This window comes from Aristolochia californica, unplaced genomic scaffold (assembly GCF_029961685.1).
Source record: "Aristolochia californica isolate CCGP_79_NKW_82.1479 unplaced genomic scaffold, dmAriCali1.0.hap1 SCAF_16, whole genome shotgun sequence".
Lineage (NCBI taxonomy): Eukaryota > Viridiplantae > Streptophyta > Magnoliopsida > Piperales > Aristolochiaceae > Aristolochia > Aristolochia californica.
The window spans coordinates 4,770,988-4,782,937 of record NW_027181837.1 but is presented as its reverse complement, the minus strand read 5'-3'; the positions used below and the strand labels follow the sequence as shown (position 1 = coordinate 4,782,937).

The 11,950-nt window shown below is 38.6% G+C and overlaps 2 protein-coding genes across 2 annotated transcripts; one reads left to right on the top strand and one right to left on the bottom strand.

Annotated features, from left to right (window-relative positions):
* Positions 1-1,854: 1,854 nt before the first annotated feature.
* Positions 1,855-2,841, bottom strand: LOC137953619 (uncharacterized). The gene has a single exon (XM_068801061.1). The coding sequence runs from the start codon at positions 2,839-2,841 to the stop codon at positions 1,855-1,857; it is 987 nt and encodes a 328-aa protein (XP_068657162.1).
* A 1,050-nt stretch (positions 2,842-3,891) lies between these two features.
* On the top strand, positions 3,892-11,527 carry LOC137953191 (probable amino-acid acetyltransferase NAGS2, chloroplastic). Its single transcript, XM_068800457.1, has 10 exons — positions 3,892-4,491; positions 5,056-5,143; positions 5,870-6,078; positions 6,519-6,670; positions 7,504-7,918; positions 9,022-9,119; positions 9,573-9,684; positions 9,886-10,045; positions 10,381-10,453; positions 11,197-11,527. Exons 1-10 carry the CDS (start codon positions 4,111-4,113, stop codon positions 11,333-11,335), a joined length of 1,827 nt encoding a protein of 608 aa, XP_068656558.1. The 5' UTR covers positions 3,892-4,110; the 3' UTR covers positions 11,336-11,527.
* The last annotated feature ends 423 nt before the right edge of the window (positions 11,528-11,950 follow it).

Genomic DNA, 11,950 nt, shown 5'->3' with positions numbered 1-11,950 from the left:
CAATGGTATTTTCTTAAACTAGCATAAGTATCTTCAAGATATTATTACCTTGGCTGGTTTGGAGGACACTTCTTTTGTTGATACTCCTATGGAAGTTAATGTCAAATAAAAGAAAGATGAAAGGGACCTTCTAGATGACCCTACTATCTATCGACGCTTGGTTGAGAGTCTCATCTACTTGACCACTACTCGCCCCAACATCTCCTATGTCGTTCATCAGGTCAGTCCTCTCCTCGTCATCTCCATATTGTTGCAATTCGACGCATCATCCGCTATCTTTGAGGTTCTCCTACTCGTGGGTTATTTTTTCCTCCAGACTCCTCTCTTCAACTTATTGCTTATAGTGATGTTGATTGGGTTGGGTGTCCGAAAACCCGTCGCTTTACTACGGGTTGGTGTATGTTTTTAGGTGGTGCTTTAATTTCTTGGAGATGTAAGAAACAAGATCGTGTTTCTAAATCTTCTACTGAAACTAAGTATCGTGCCATGTCTACTGCTTGTTCTGAGATTGTATGGCTACGCGGTCTTCTTGCGGAGCTTGAATTCCCTCAGACTACTTCTACCTTTCTTCGTGCTGACAACACTAGTGCTATTCAAATTGCCACCAATCCTGTTTTCTATGAACGCACCTAGCACATTGAGGTTGATTGTCATTCTATCTGCTATAGCTTGGATAGTCGGGTGATCTCTCTTCCTTATATTTCGTCGGATCTCTAAGTGGCCGATGTCTTCACCAAAGCAATGCCTCAGCAACGGCATCAATTTTTGGTTGATAAATTGTTGTTGGTTGACTTCTCAACATCAATTTGAGGGGGGATGTTATTGTATATAAGGGCCTTCTTGTAAATTTGTATCTTATAAGGGCATTATTGTAATTTATATTTTAAACCTCTATATCTATGTATCGAACAGAAAATCAAAAAAACGATCTCTTGTTTCGGAAAATCAAAATATGCTTCGGAAAATATTGTCATGGACTAGGCTCTTCATCATGGTTACTTGAGAGTAGAGCTTGTTTGGTAGTTTTTGGATGATCAAGTGGAAGTAGTAGTAGGTAAATGTCTAATGCTACATGATTATGTTGCTTACATAAGAAAACAAGAAAACGGAAAGGAAATGAAACACTTGGATGTTGGATATGTAGAAGCACCAAATGCATAACAGTGCTTAAATGCATCTGTTCACGTTCGAAGTCAACCTTAGATATGTCCACAGGAAAAAAACACAGCTAAAAGAAAAACTTCATGGAGTTACAATGCAGCAAGTAATTGCATCGCTGGAGTTATTCTCCACTTTCTAACCAAAATATGGAGTCTCTCCACAAGAAGACAGACACTTGAGAAGGTAAGTCCACTGGGTTACCCATCTCTGGAATTTACATTTTTTTCTTAAATTTGGATATTTTTCATTTGTGTGAAAAAATCGTTGCTTCTGTGGTTCCAATTTTCCAGCTGTAGTCTTACTCTGACAACTTCAAGTGGAAAGGACCCTCCCAAAACTGAAATTGAAGATTGATCTTTTTACTCCTATTTCTGTTTTTGCAGAATCTAGACCCAGAACTTCCCTTTAAGATAATAATTCAGAGAGACAATTTCCTGATACATTGCTTTTTTTTTATATGTGGTAATTGTCTACAGTAATGGAAAGTCGATTTCTTTAAACCTCTGTTCGAGTTTTCAACTCGAACCTTTCCGGCATTAATGGAGAAAATACAAAGGCTCTGGAGGAAGAGAATCACATATAAATGCGACTGTATCTACTATTATATTCTTCAACTATTGTATTATGCACATAAACAGACAACGAGGAGTTTATATTACAAAGTTCAGTAATCTCGTATCTAAGCTCTTCGTCTCAGAAGGCTTCATTAGTGTGAAACCTCCACGTATACTGGTAATCCTTGGACTTACAGGAGAGTCTAATCACATCACAGGGAGCATTGATGAAGATCTTCCGGCCATTACTCGCCCACTCTATTCTTACCCGGCAGGAAAAACTGTTCGATGAAACGGGTACAGAAGCGTCTGAAAGGTCCAGCATCACCCCACCACTGAGCCTCCTCGAAGCCGCCACAGAATGTAGCCATGGACACTCAGGTTGACCAACCATCTCCTTGTAAGCAGAATTTGCAAGCCTCACCCTGTTGTGGGAGTCGGAAACAACGGACGGCAACACCCCCGTTTCAACTTCTTCTTCGACCTCCTCCGGTTTCTTCGGCACGGGAGGCAAGTTCGACTGGGTTGCTTCAGTGACGCAGCCAATACTGATGCTCGAACCCACCGGTCTCACCGGCTGAGGAGTAATAACGTTTCCGCACCCCATAGTGTTGGCACCGCCCAAGGGCGGCGCGTTCAATTCGCACAGAAGATTCTTCTCCGCCGCTTCTGCGTTCCCCTTCAAGTCCCCGACCTCCTCAACCTGCGAATAGAGCTTCAGTAGTGTCTCCGTTTCGTTGCTGCATGGAAGGAGAGGAAGGGTGACCAATTCGCCGCAGCTTGAAGTTGGCTTCTCTGAGCGGAAGCCGTCACGGTTAAAACCAGGCAGGGAGAGACCCAGTTGGGTATTGGCAGCATAAGCGAGGTCGCCAACGTGTATACTCTTGGCCCTCTTCTGCTCAGAGAAAGAAGCGCGTCCTCTACTCCTCTTCCTGGTCTTGGAAGGCTTCTGTAGGAGGTTAGAGAAGTCGGCGACAAAGGGAGCAGCGGCGGGGGGATTGGCAGGAGGCGGAGTTCTCTCAAACGGGAGATTGGAAGGGAAAAACTGCGGCTTCGGCGCGATGGGTCTGTACCTGGAGAGGATTTGCTCAGTCCTGGAAGCGGTAAGCACATTGGATCTGATCATGGCGGCAAAATTCTTTAATCTTTCCTCTCCTTCATAGGCCCCACAGAGAGCATGTTTGGTGTTTTTACTGCGAGGGGAGAAGAGTGGGCTTTAAAAGAGGGGAAATAGGAAAACGGCAGAGGGGAGCCGAAAGGCGAAGACAGGCGTGCACGTGTGGGTGTACGTGGAAGGCGGTGGTGGACGTGATGGAGGCGTTGGAATAGGACCTCCGAACCATTTACTGGTCAGGACTTTGTTGACACGATTTAGGGTAGGGGACCCAACAGGAGGGCCAATACGTGTGCCAGATGTCCTTTGCATGGGCGCTCCAGAGTATACAGCGTTTTCATTGGTTGCTTTATTTGGGCCGGAGAAAGATTAAAGAATTACTATTATTATTATTATTTTAAATATTATTTACTAGTAATATATTAATAAATTAATTTACTCTTAATATTAATGATTATACTTAATAATTACTATTAAAAATATACACTTTTCCTAAATTTGAAGTTAGGAAATCAAATAAAAAAATTATAGAGGGGGAGGAACGGCGGAAGGAAGAGGAGGAAGAAGGTAGACCGAGGGAGAAGAGGGGAGATCCGGCCACTCTATGTTGGATATGCAGGCTAGTGATCAGACAGCGCCGGTGATAGTGGTACGACACCGAGTGAACCTGAAAACTCACATTGTCATGTAAAAATAGGATAGGGAAGGAAGAAATCAATGGACGTTGTCAAAAGCCAGATAGACTCCAGAGCGAAAATGAGCAGGGAAGGGGAGGACGGGGATGAGTGAGGAAGAAACAGTGAAAAAACACTGAGTTCGAGTTTTTCTCAGTGGGGGCTTGTGAGTCGGATCATCGGATCGGGTTGGCGACTCGCGATTAACCCTGGTTCCATATCCAATCTGCCTGATTCCCACAATCCAGGGCGGGTCAGGTTTTAGGAGTGGTTCGGACGAGCAGACTTGGCCCTTCTAAAATCCGGGTCGACTCGTAGCGAGTCGCAAAACCGTGCTTTCAGGACAAAAGTAATACTTCTCCGGTTTCTCTTTCCGTCCTCATTGGCGGTGTTGGTCCATCTCCTTGCTTCGCTTTCTGCAAAGGCAGTCATGCTTTGAGGACTGCGGGAAGCCAGGAACACATTTCACCTCTGGATGATTGCCAGCCACCCGGGCTTCCGCAAAGCATCTCCTTGTAACCGGTTCTCTTTCTCTTTGGAAATCCGCCAAGAACAACCGTTTCTGATTCCGGGTCCTTCCAGCTCTGGTTTTCCGTGAAATTCGTTAATGGCTGCGTCATCCACGCAGGCTTGGATTTCTACGCAAAGGCTTTCTCAGCCATCGTCTCCACCGGTGGGAAAACCAGCTTCCGGATTTTCCCATTTGTTAAGCGCTTCTTGGAGGGGAAATAGGACGTTTTGTACACTCAAGAAATGCAGTGGAGTCGTAGAAAGGAGAGTACTTTCCTCCAAGTGTCTTTTGGATGGAGCTGTCAGAGAAGCGGAGGACGACAATGGTAGAGACTGCAATTCTAGTGGCGAACATGAACAATTCGTAGGGTGGTTTCGGCAAGCTTGGCCTTACATACGGGGTCACAGAGGAAGTACCTTTGTGGTGGTCATTTCGGGTGAAATCGTGGCGAGCAAGTATTTGGATGGTATTTTACAGGTAACCTCTTTCTCTGCTTGACTGTTAGCTTCTCTTTATTTGGTTCTAGCGCATTAGTTTTATACGTAGTTACTGATTTTAGTTCGTTTGATTTATCCCTCTCAAAATTGGTCTTTCGGATTCGTATGGAACAGCTGAAAAATCAGTTGTTCTCATCTGTTATATCGAAACTTTACTATTATTTTGGACAGCTATTCATTTTCTTGTTGGTTAGATTTGTCATTGAATTGTTCTAAGTTTCTTTTGAATGGGTTGCTAAATCAAACTTGTCTCGTGCTGTAACTAGTACATATCATGGAGACCTTGTGACTAGGCACACGTATAAAAAAGGGAAGGGTTCAGATCTGCTATTCCATGAACTAGACTAGCAGTAGTTCTGGTCCCTTCCACCGCATGGGGATATTTTAGTGAGTATATTTGAGTGCAATATGTATTTTTTTCAATGTAAATCTCTTGCATTCAGAATTCCAGTTGTGGTTTCTCTTTTGCTTTTATTTCTAGGTTTAGAAGTATAAGTATGAACTGAATATTGGCTGATGATTGAGAGATGGGCCTGCTTCACAGGATATATCACTTCTTCATGGACTAGGAATTAAGTTTGTCCTTGTTCCTGGTACTCATGTGCAAATTGACAAGCTTTTGGCTGAGAGAGGTAAGTCAAACATGTCAATGTTAAAGGGACAGATTCAGTGTGGTTTTTAGAAATATGAATTCATATTTTATAATTGCAGTCAAAACATATGTGCTAACTAAGCTTACTGCACTTCTCTGTTTGAAGGTGATTGAAAATAATGGTTAGTATCAATTAAGAAGTTTTCAGTTCTAAGATAGCCTCCATGTACTAGAACTTTGGGTAAAGAAACTTCAAATGACAGAAAAATTCTCCTTTTTATTTGAACTTAGGATAAATAAACTTGAAATGACTGAAAAGTCCATATTGCACTAAAATAAGAAAAAGGAACCTTGTGAAAGCACTAATGAATCTGTTTCTAAGTTACGCTTCTACTTCAAATATTTCTCTTTTTCCTTAGCTTGCTATATATTTCTATTGTTTGAACTTCTAATCATGTTTTGATGCATAAAAGCATTAAAAAATCACGGAAAATTATTAATAGTTTTGAAAAACCCTCTTTGTAAATAATGTGGGGAGCACTCTTGTACAATTTGAGGGTTTTGAATCTGTGCTTTCTAACTCAACAAAATGAACAAAGACAAACTATTTATTGTTTGGGGTTCAATCATGGAATTTTTATTGTGTATTAGTTTTTCTTCTCCTCTTTTGATGGTTCTCTTAGTTATTAAAATAAATGAATACTGATTTACATTTCAATCATATGTGATATGTGTGAAAAATGGAAAAATAGTCTTCTCTCTGCAGGTAGCAAGCCCGAGTATTTTGGTCGATACCGGATAACAGATACTGATGCACTGGAGGCTGCAATGGAAGCAGCTGGCAAAATTCAGATTACGATAGAAACAAAGCTGTCTCCAGGACCTCCATTACTGAACCTGCGTCGCCATGGTGAAAATAGTCGGTGGCATGATGTTGGTGTCAGTGTTGCAAGTGGTAATTTTCTGGCTGCCAAGGTAACCAAGTTTTTATATTTGTTTAAAACTGTTAGCCGATAATAGAAGCTCATGAAGGTTTTCTTCTGTATGCTGCACAGTCCTGGCTTATCATGCATGAAATTAGGCACAGAAGTAGTAAAAGAATCAACTCAGCGGATTCATAATTGTGATTTTAGGTTCTGATGATGAGTTTCTGTAGCTTTCCTGAGGATGCATTGGATAGATAGCTTGTCTTGATTATATGCATGAAAGGAGGATGCTTTGAATAGATAGCCTGTCTTAATTGTAGGCATGCATGCGTCATCCCTCTCTCAGCATACTCTATATTAGGTGAAGTCTAAGTTTATGGGTACTTTTATTTGTTTCAAACAAAATGACTAGACTGTGTTTCTCATATATAGCGAATTATCAGTTAACAATTGTCTTGTATCTTATATTTTTTGCATTATTTTCTCCAGAGAAGAGGTGTTGTTGATGGCAGGGACTATGGAGCAACAGGTGATGTAAAGAAGGTTGATGTTTCACGAATATGTGAGAGGCTCGACAGAGGTTGTATAGTCATATTGAGGAACTTAGGCTGTTCCAGCTCTGGGGAAGTTTTAAATTGCAAGTATGCTGCATATGTCTTTCTTTGTGGGCTTATTTGAAAGTATGTTGGTTCGAGTGTAATTGATTAAGTTGTTGCCATATCATATGTGTGAAAACAAAGATATGTATCACTGTTCCTCCTCACTCTGTTATGACCTGCTTGAGTTTCGTAATCTTTAATTTAACTGAGTATTGCTTTTAGCTTTTTGCTAACTGCACATATTCCAAGGAGTTCAATGGTCCAATTTATTTTTGCACAAGCAAGAGTACCACCAGATTGGATGAGACACAAATAACAAAGGCCTCAACTTTGTCTTTCACACCACTCAAAGCATGCATGATTGAACTACAATTTTCCCTGTTCTCCTTGTATATTTTGTTTGTTGGCACTGTACCAATTAGAAAAAAATATGTTTTTTACATTATTTAAATATAGAGAAACTACTCCTAAAACGAATTTTTTTAAGAATATTGGAAAATCAAGGTTATGTTATTTTCTGCTCCATGCTTGTGATTATGTGTTATTTTTTCTTTAACATTTCTGTCTCACTTCAAAAATCATACTTGATTTTGGGCCTATTGGATAGCTACTATGTTAATCTTTCATGTTACATGAACGTGATTTTCGTGTTTTTGCTCAATTTTATTTTTTTTCTGCTGCATGTTATGAGCTGCACTTACAATGTTCCATCATTTTTATTTTATGCTGCGACTTGTAAGATCATATTTGATTTTGGATACAGTAATTAGCCTATGTATAAGTGAATAATGTTTCTGATGTAATTTTCTTGCTTAGATTCAAATTTTAATTTTTTTTCTAGTTGCATCTGATGAACTGCACTCACTATATTGCAGCACTTATGAAGTTGCCACAGCTTGTGCCTTAGCTATTGGTGCCGACAAACTCATCTGCATAGTAGATGGTTCAATCCTTGATGAAAGTGGCCGGCTTATTCGTTTCTTGACTCTTCAAGATGCAGACTTGTTAATAAGACAGAGAGCTAAACAAAGTGAAGTTGCTGCAAACTATGTGAAAGCAGTTGGAAAAGAAGATATCGGTGCAGGATATATAGATTCAAATGCAAACATTTCTCAAAACGGCAAAATTCTGACTGGCAAGTACAGTGCAACATTCCAGAATGGTGTGGGTTTTGATAACGGGAATGGGATGTGGTCTGGTGAACAAGGATTTGCTATAGGAGGTGAGGAGCGTCTGAGCAGGTTGAATGGGTACCTTTCGGAATTGGCTGCTGCAGCTTTTGTCTGCAGAGTAAGTCCCATTAGCTTTTTTTATTTTGTTTTGTTATCTAATAAGCCAAGTGCTTCTCACCTATCACTTGCATTTTCTTCAATGAGTGTGATATACCTTCAAAAATGTATAGTACATGTATATTTATTATGCAGGCAATTGAGTTAATTACCCTTGTTTCTCTGAATGAGGCACTTGTTGTATTCTTCTTATTGTTTGTTGGTAGGTGCCATTAATGCGGCAATACAACTTCAACATTGTCCATTTGCTGGGGCCCTGATATACCAGACAGTGATCTGTTGCACATTTGCCATCTTGTTTTTTTGTGATTTTCCATTTCTAAGACTTAATTCACTGCGCAACAGAGATATATATAAGTTCTAGTATGAGCATCACTTAGTTCAATTGTTTCAAGTTGGTTATTATTTATGCCCCTTCTTGATGGAGACCATAGGAAGTTAATTCGCATTTCGAAACTTCGTTCTGCAACAGAGATAGATCCTTTAGCTTTTAATTGTAACTTCATACTTGCAGTCAGTGACTTATAAATTTAGTTTTCAAATGTTGCCATGGTACAATCAGCTAGAGTGGAAGTGCTCAAATATGAGGTACAGTTAAAATAGTCCACTGTCTGCCTTTCATATCCTTTTGATCTCCTTTCCCACTTTTTCTTGGTCTCATCCCTTGAATAGGTTTTTTTATTATTCTGTCTTAATTTCTCCCAGACATTGTTTTTATCTACTAACATTCAAATGCTTTTTGATCCAATACAATGGATATGTTTCTTTCATAGAAAATTAATTCTTTGATTAGTTTTAACTGCTTTTAGGTTTACTGTTTGCTGTTGTTATATCAAAGCAAGACTTTTAGCTTACCATCTCTTCATGCATAGCTTATCTTGTTGGTTGAGGTTACGGTTGGCTATTTTATTTATGTTCCTGTATTATAAAAGTCAGAGACTAGACACTGCTGTAATCCGGCTCCTGTAGTGAGATTCTTAAATTGCTAATTCACGGAAAACTGCTCAACAGGATTAATGTCCTTACACATAGAAAACTGTGAGTCTTGGCCTTTGTGGTTGATGACAAGTTCGTAAAATGGTTCCATTTTGCCTACTTGTTCAGGGAGGTGTTCAAAGAGTTCATGTGCTGGATGGAACCCTCGGTGGAGCTTTGTTACTCGAGTTGTTTACGAGAGATGGAGTGGGGACCATGGTTGCAAGGTGGATATCTTCACTTCTGAACCTTTTCCATATCTTCAGTTCATTTATTTGAAGTCTTGTGTATTAGGTTATTGCTACAATGGTTAAGGCACTTTTTTTTACTAACTCATGAACGACTATACTAATTGGTTCTGTGCCTGATACAATGGAGCCCCTATATTTAGAATGAGTACATGTTTTTTAAAAGAATGAGACAAGTATGCTGATCCCAGGAATCATGTCCTTTGGGTCCCTTGTCTTATCTGGAACCAAAGTCTTTAAAAAGAGCAAACATCTGCTTGTGTCTATTTATTTTGGTGAGAGTATCGTTCCCATATCTTTTGAAGTTTGAAATCTGACATGTATTTTTTTAAAATTGGAAGTCTAACACATATTTTAAAAAGTTTATTTATGAAATTTCAATTTCAGATTAAAAATGATCTCATGCAGTCATTTCATGTCACTTGTTTCTAGTGATGTTTATGAAGGGACGCGAGCCGCTAAGGTTACAGATCTCACTGGAATAAAACAGCTAATACAACCTTTAGAAGAATCGGGTGTTCTGGTTGAAAGAACTGATGAAGAGGTTTATACTCTTCTCTGCTTGTTCTCAAATTCAGCCCTCTTATTTACTGGAACTTTCATTTTGGTACTTGATGTTTAAATTTATCTAGTTTTCAGTCCATGGATTTGAGCAAACTGTAATTAAATGTAGTCAATTTCTTCAGAAGAAGCTAAGTGTAGTATCTGTTATTTGTTCTTTTTTTTTCCTTTCTTTTCTTCTCAGTTGTTAGAAGCATTGGATTCATTTAGCGTTGTGGAACGAGATGGTTCAATTATTGCATGTGCTGCTCTTTTCCCATACTTCGAGGCAAAATGTGGGGAGGTTGCTGGTATTGCTGTGTCTCCAGAATGCCGTGGACATGGACAGGGGGATAAATTACTAGGTGACATTTTTTGACTGGTCATAAACATACATGTGAAAGAACTCAAATAGAAGCGCAACTGAAAGTCATTGCACACACACCTACATGTCACATTTGGAGGAACACACAAGGGTGGATGTAGTCATTGTTAATGGATGGAACACAAATATTTGATCCTTTCATATTTTGAGGTATCCTTGAGGGCAATGTATCTGGACATTGCTATGAATAAATATGTATTCGGTTAATGAGTTAAGACCTTTTAATAATCTCAAATATTTTATATTTGCATTTTTCATTGTTGTTATTATCTAACTTTAAATGAGTATTTTGGTCTTTTCATGAAAATTCCTCAGATTACATTGAAAAGAAAGCGTCATCCATGGGGCTGGAGAAACTATTCTTGCTTACTACTCGCACTGCAGATTGGTAATTCCATAAACCATGGATCCTAAATTGCCTGTATTTTTCTGTAAGATTAAACTTTTTCTTGTATAAACCGTTTATGCTGGTTCTTTCCTGCAAGTTGGTTTTCTGCTGCATGATAATTTGAACTAGTGTTGCTTTTGTTGTTACTCTTCATTATGACAATAGGACGCTCAATAGTAAGTATAATGCTTTACTGCTCCTTTTTCCCATTGTACTACATGTGGTTCCTGTAAAATACTTGGTGAGATTTCTTGTCCTTCTTTTCGGGTTGTTGGGAACGCCTAGAAAAGAAAAGAAAAAAAATGAGAATTTAATCATTATTATTCCCAAAAATAGTTAGTAAAAATGATATAATGATCAAATTCTTTTTTTCACTAACTATTTTTTAAAATAATAATGGCCACTTTTCTTTTCCATGGGGTCCTAAACAGACCCTTCACGTTTCTTGGTGTTTAGATGGGATGGAAAAGGCTAAAAGTACACCTTATCAGCTCATTTGCTTAACACCCACTTCCTGTCAGATTTGTGACCTAAATACAGGCCATACACATCAACAGTGCTTATGACAAGCAATACAGGCCCAAGTATAGGGAGTTGCACATGTTTTACCTATTTTCAATTACAGATGAACCTAAAAAGTGAGAAGAAATCAAGGAGGGCAGGAACATGAAGACCCTATTTGCAAAGGATCAACTTTTATTGCTCAAAGTGAGTTGAATTTATTTTTGCTCACCTGTGTGCAGGTTTGTGAGGCGGGGCTTTACTGCCTGTTCTATTGAGGCCATTCCAGAAGCAAAGAGGAAAAAGATCAATCTGTCTAGGGGATCCAAATATTATATAAAGAAGCTGCAGCCTGAACTTGGGGGCATTTTACTAACTTGATTCTACTTGAGACATCAGCGATCTCTCTACGATATGTGACTGATCTCCCGTATCGGAACTGCAAAATCTATATAGTTGTTTCTTTCAAAGAAAGTTAAAATTTTCTTCAGGTTTTAGTTCTCCTGAAGCATTTAAAACTTTGGGGGCATCTCTGTCCTGAGGGAGCTTTCTGATGATACATATGGAAAAGCACAGGGTCGTGATTCTAAATTCCTACATGATTAAATAAGGGAGATGACCCAGCCTGATTTTAGCAGAGATTAGGAAGGATATCAGGCTAAAATATGAAATAGGGTTGAAAAAAAATCCAATGCAAATATGAGACGGGCAGGTTTTTCCCGTCTTCTTCTGAACCCAACTCCTAAAATTTATTTGTACGATATATTTTTTAAAATATATCTTAGTTTAACAAAAAGAATATTTTTATTCTATTAAATTAAATTAATATATATTAAGTATTAGGTATTTTTAAAAATATATCTCAGTTTAACAAAATTATTTTAATAAACTAAAATAATATATTTATGTATAGGATATTTTAAATGTAAGAATTTGATCAAATATCTAGATATTATAAAAATAAATATTTTTGTTTAAGTATTTTGTTTTTATTAT

Coding starts and splice junctions, on each gene's coding strand:
- LOC137953619 (XM_068801061.1), bottom strand. CDS start 2,841: ATGATCAGATCCAATGTGCTTACCGCTTCCAGGACTGAGCAAATCCTC.
- LOC137953191 (XM_068800457.1), top strand. CDS start 4,111: ATGGCTGCGTCATCCACGCAGGCTTGGATTTCTACGCAAAGGCTTTCT. Junction 6,671..7,503: donor GGGGAAGTTTTAAATTGCAA/GTATGCTGCATA, acceptor ACTATATTGCAG/CACTTATGAAGTTGCCACAG. Junction 7,919..9,021: donor CTGCAGCTTTTGTCTGCAGA/GTAAGTCCCATT, acceptor CTACTTGTTCAG/GGAGGTGTTCAAAGAGTTCA.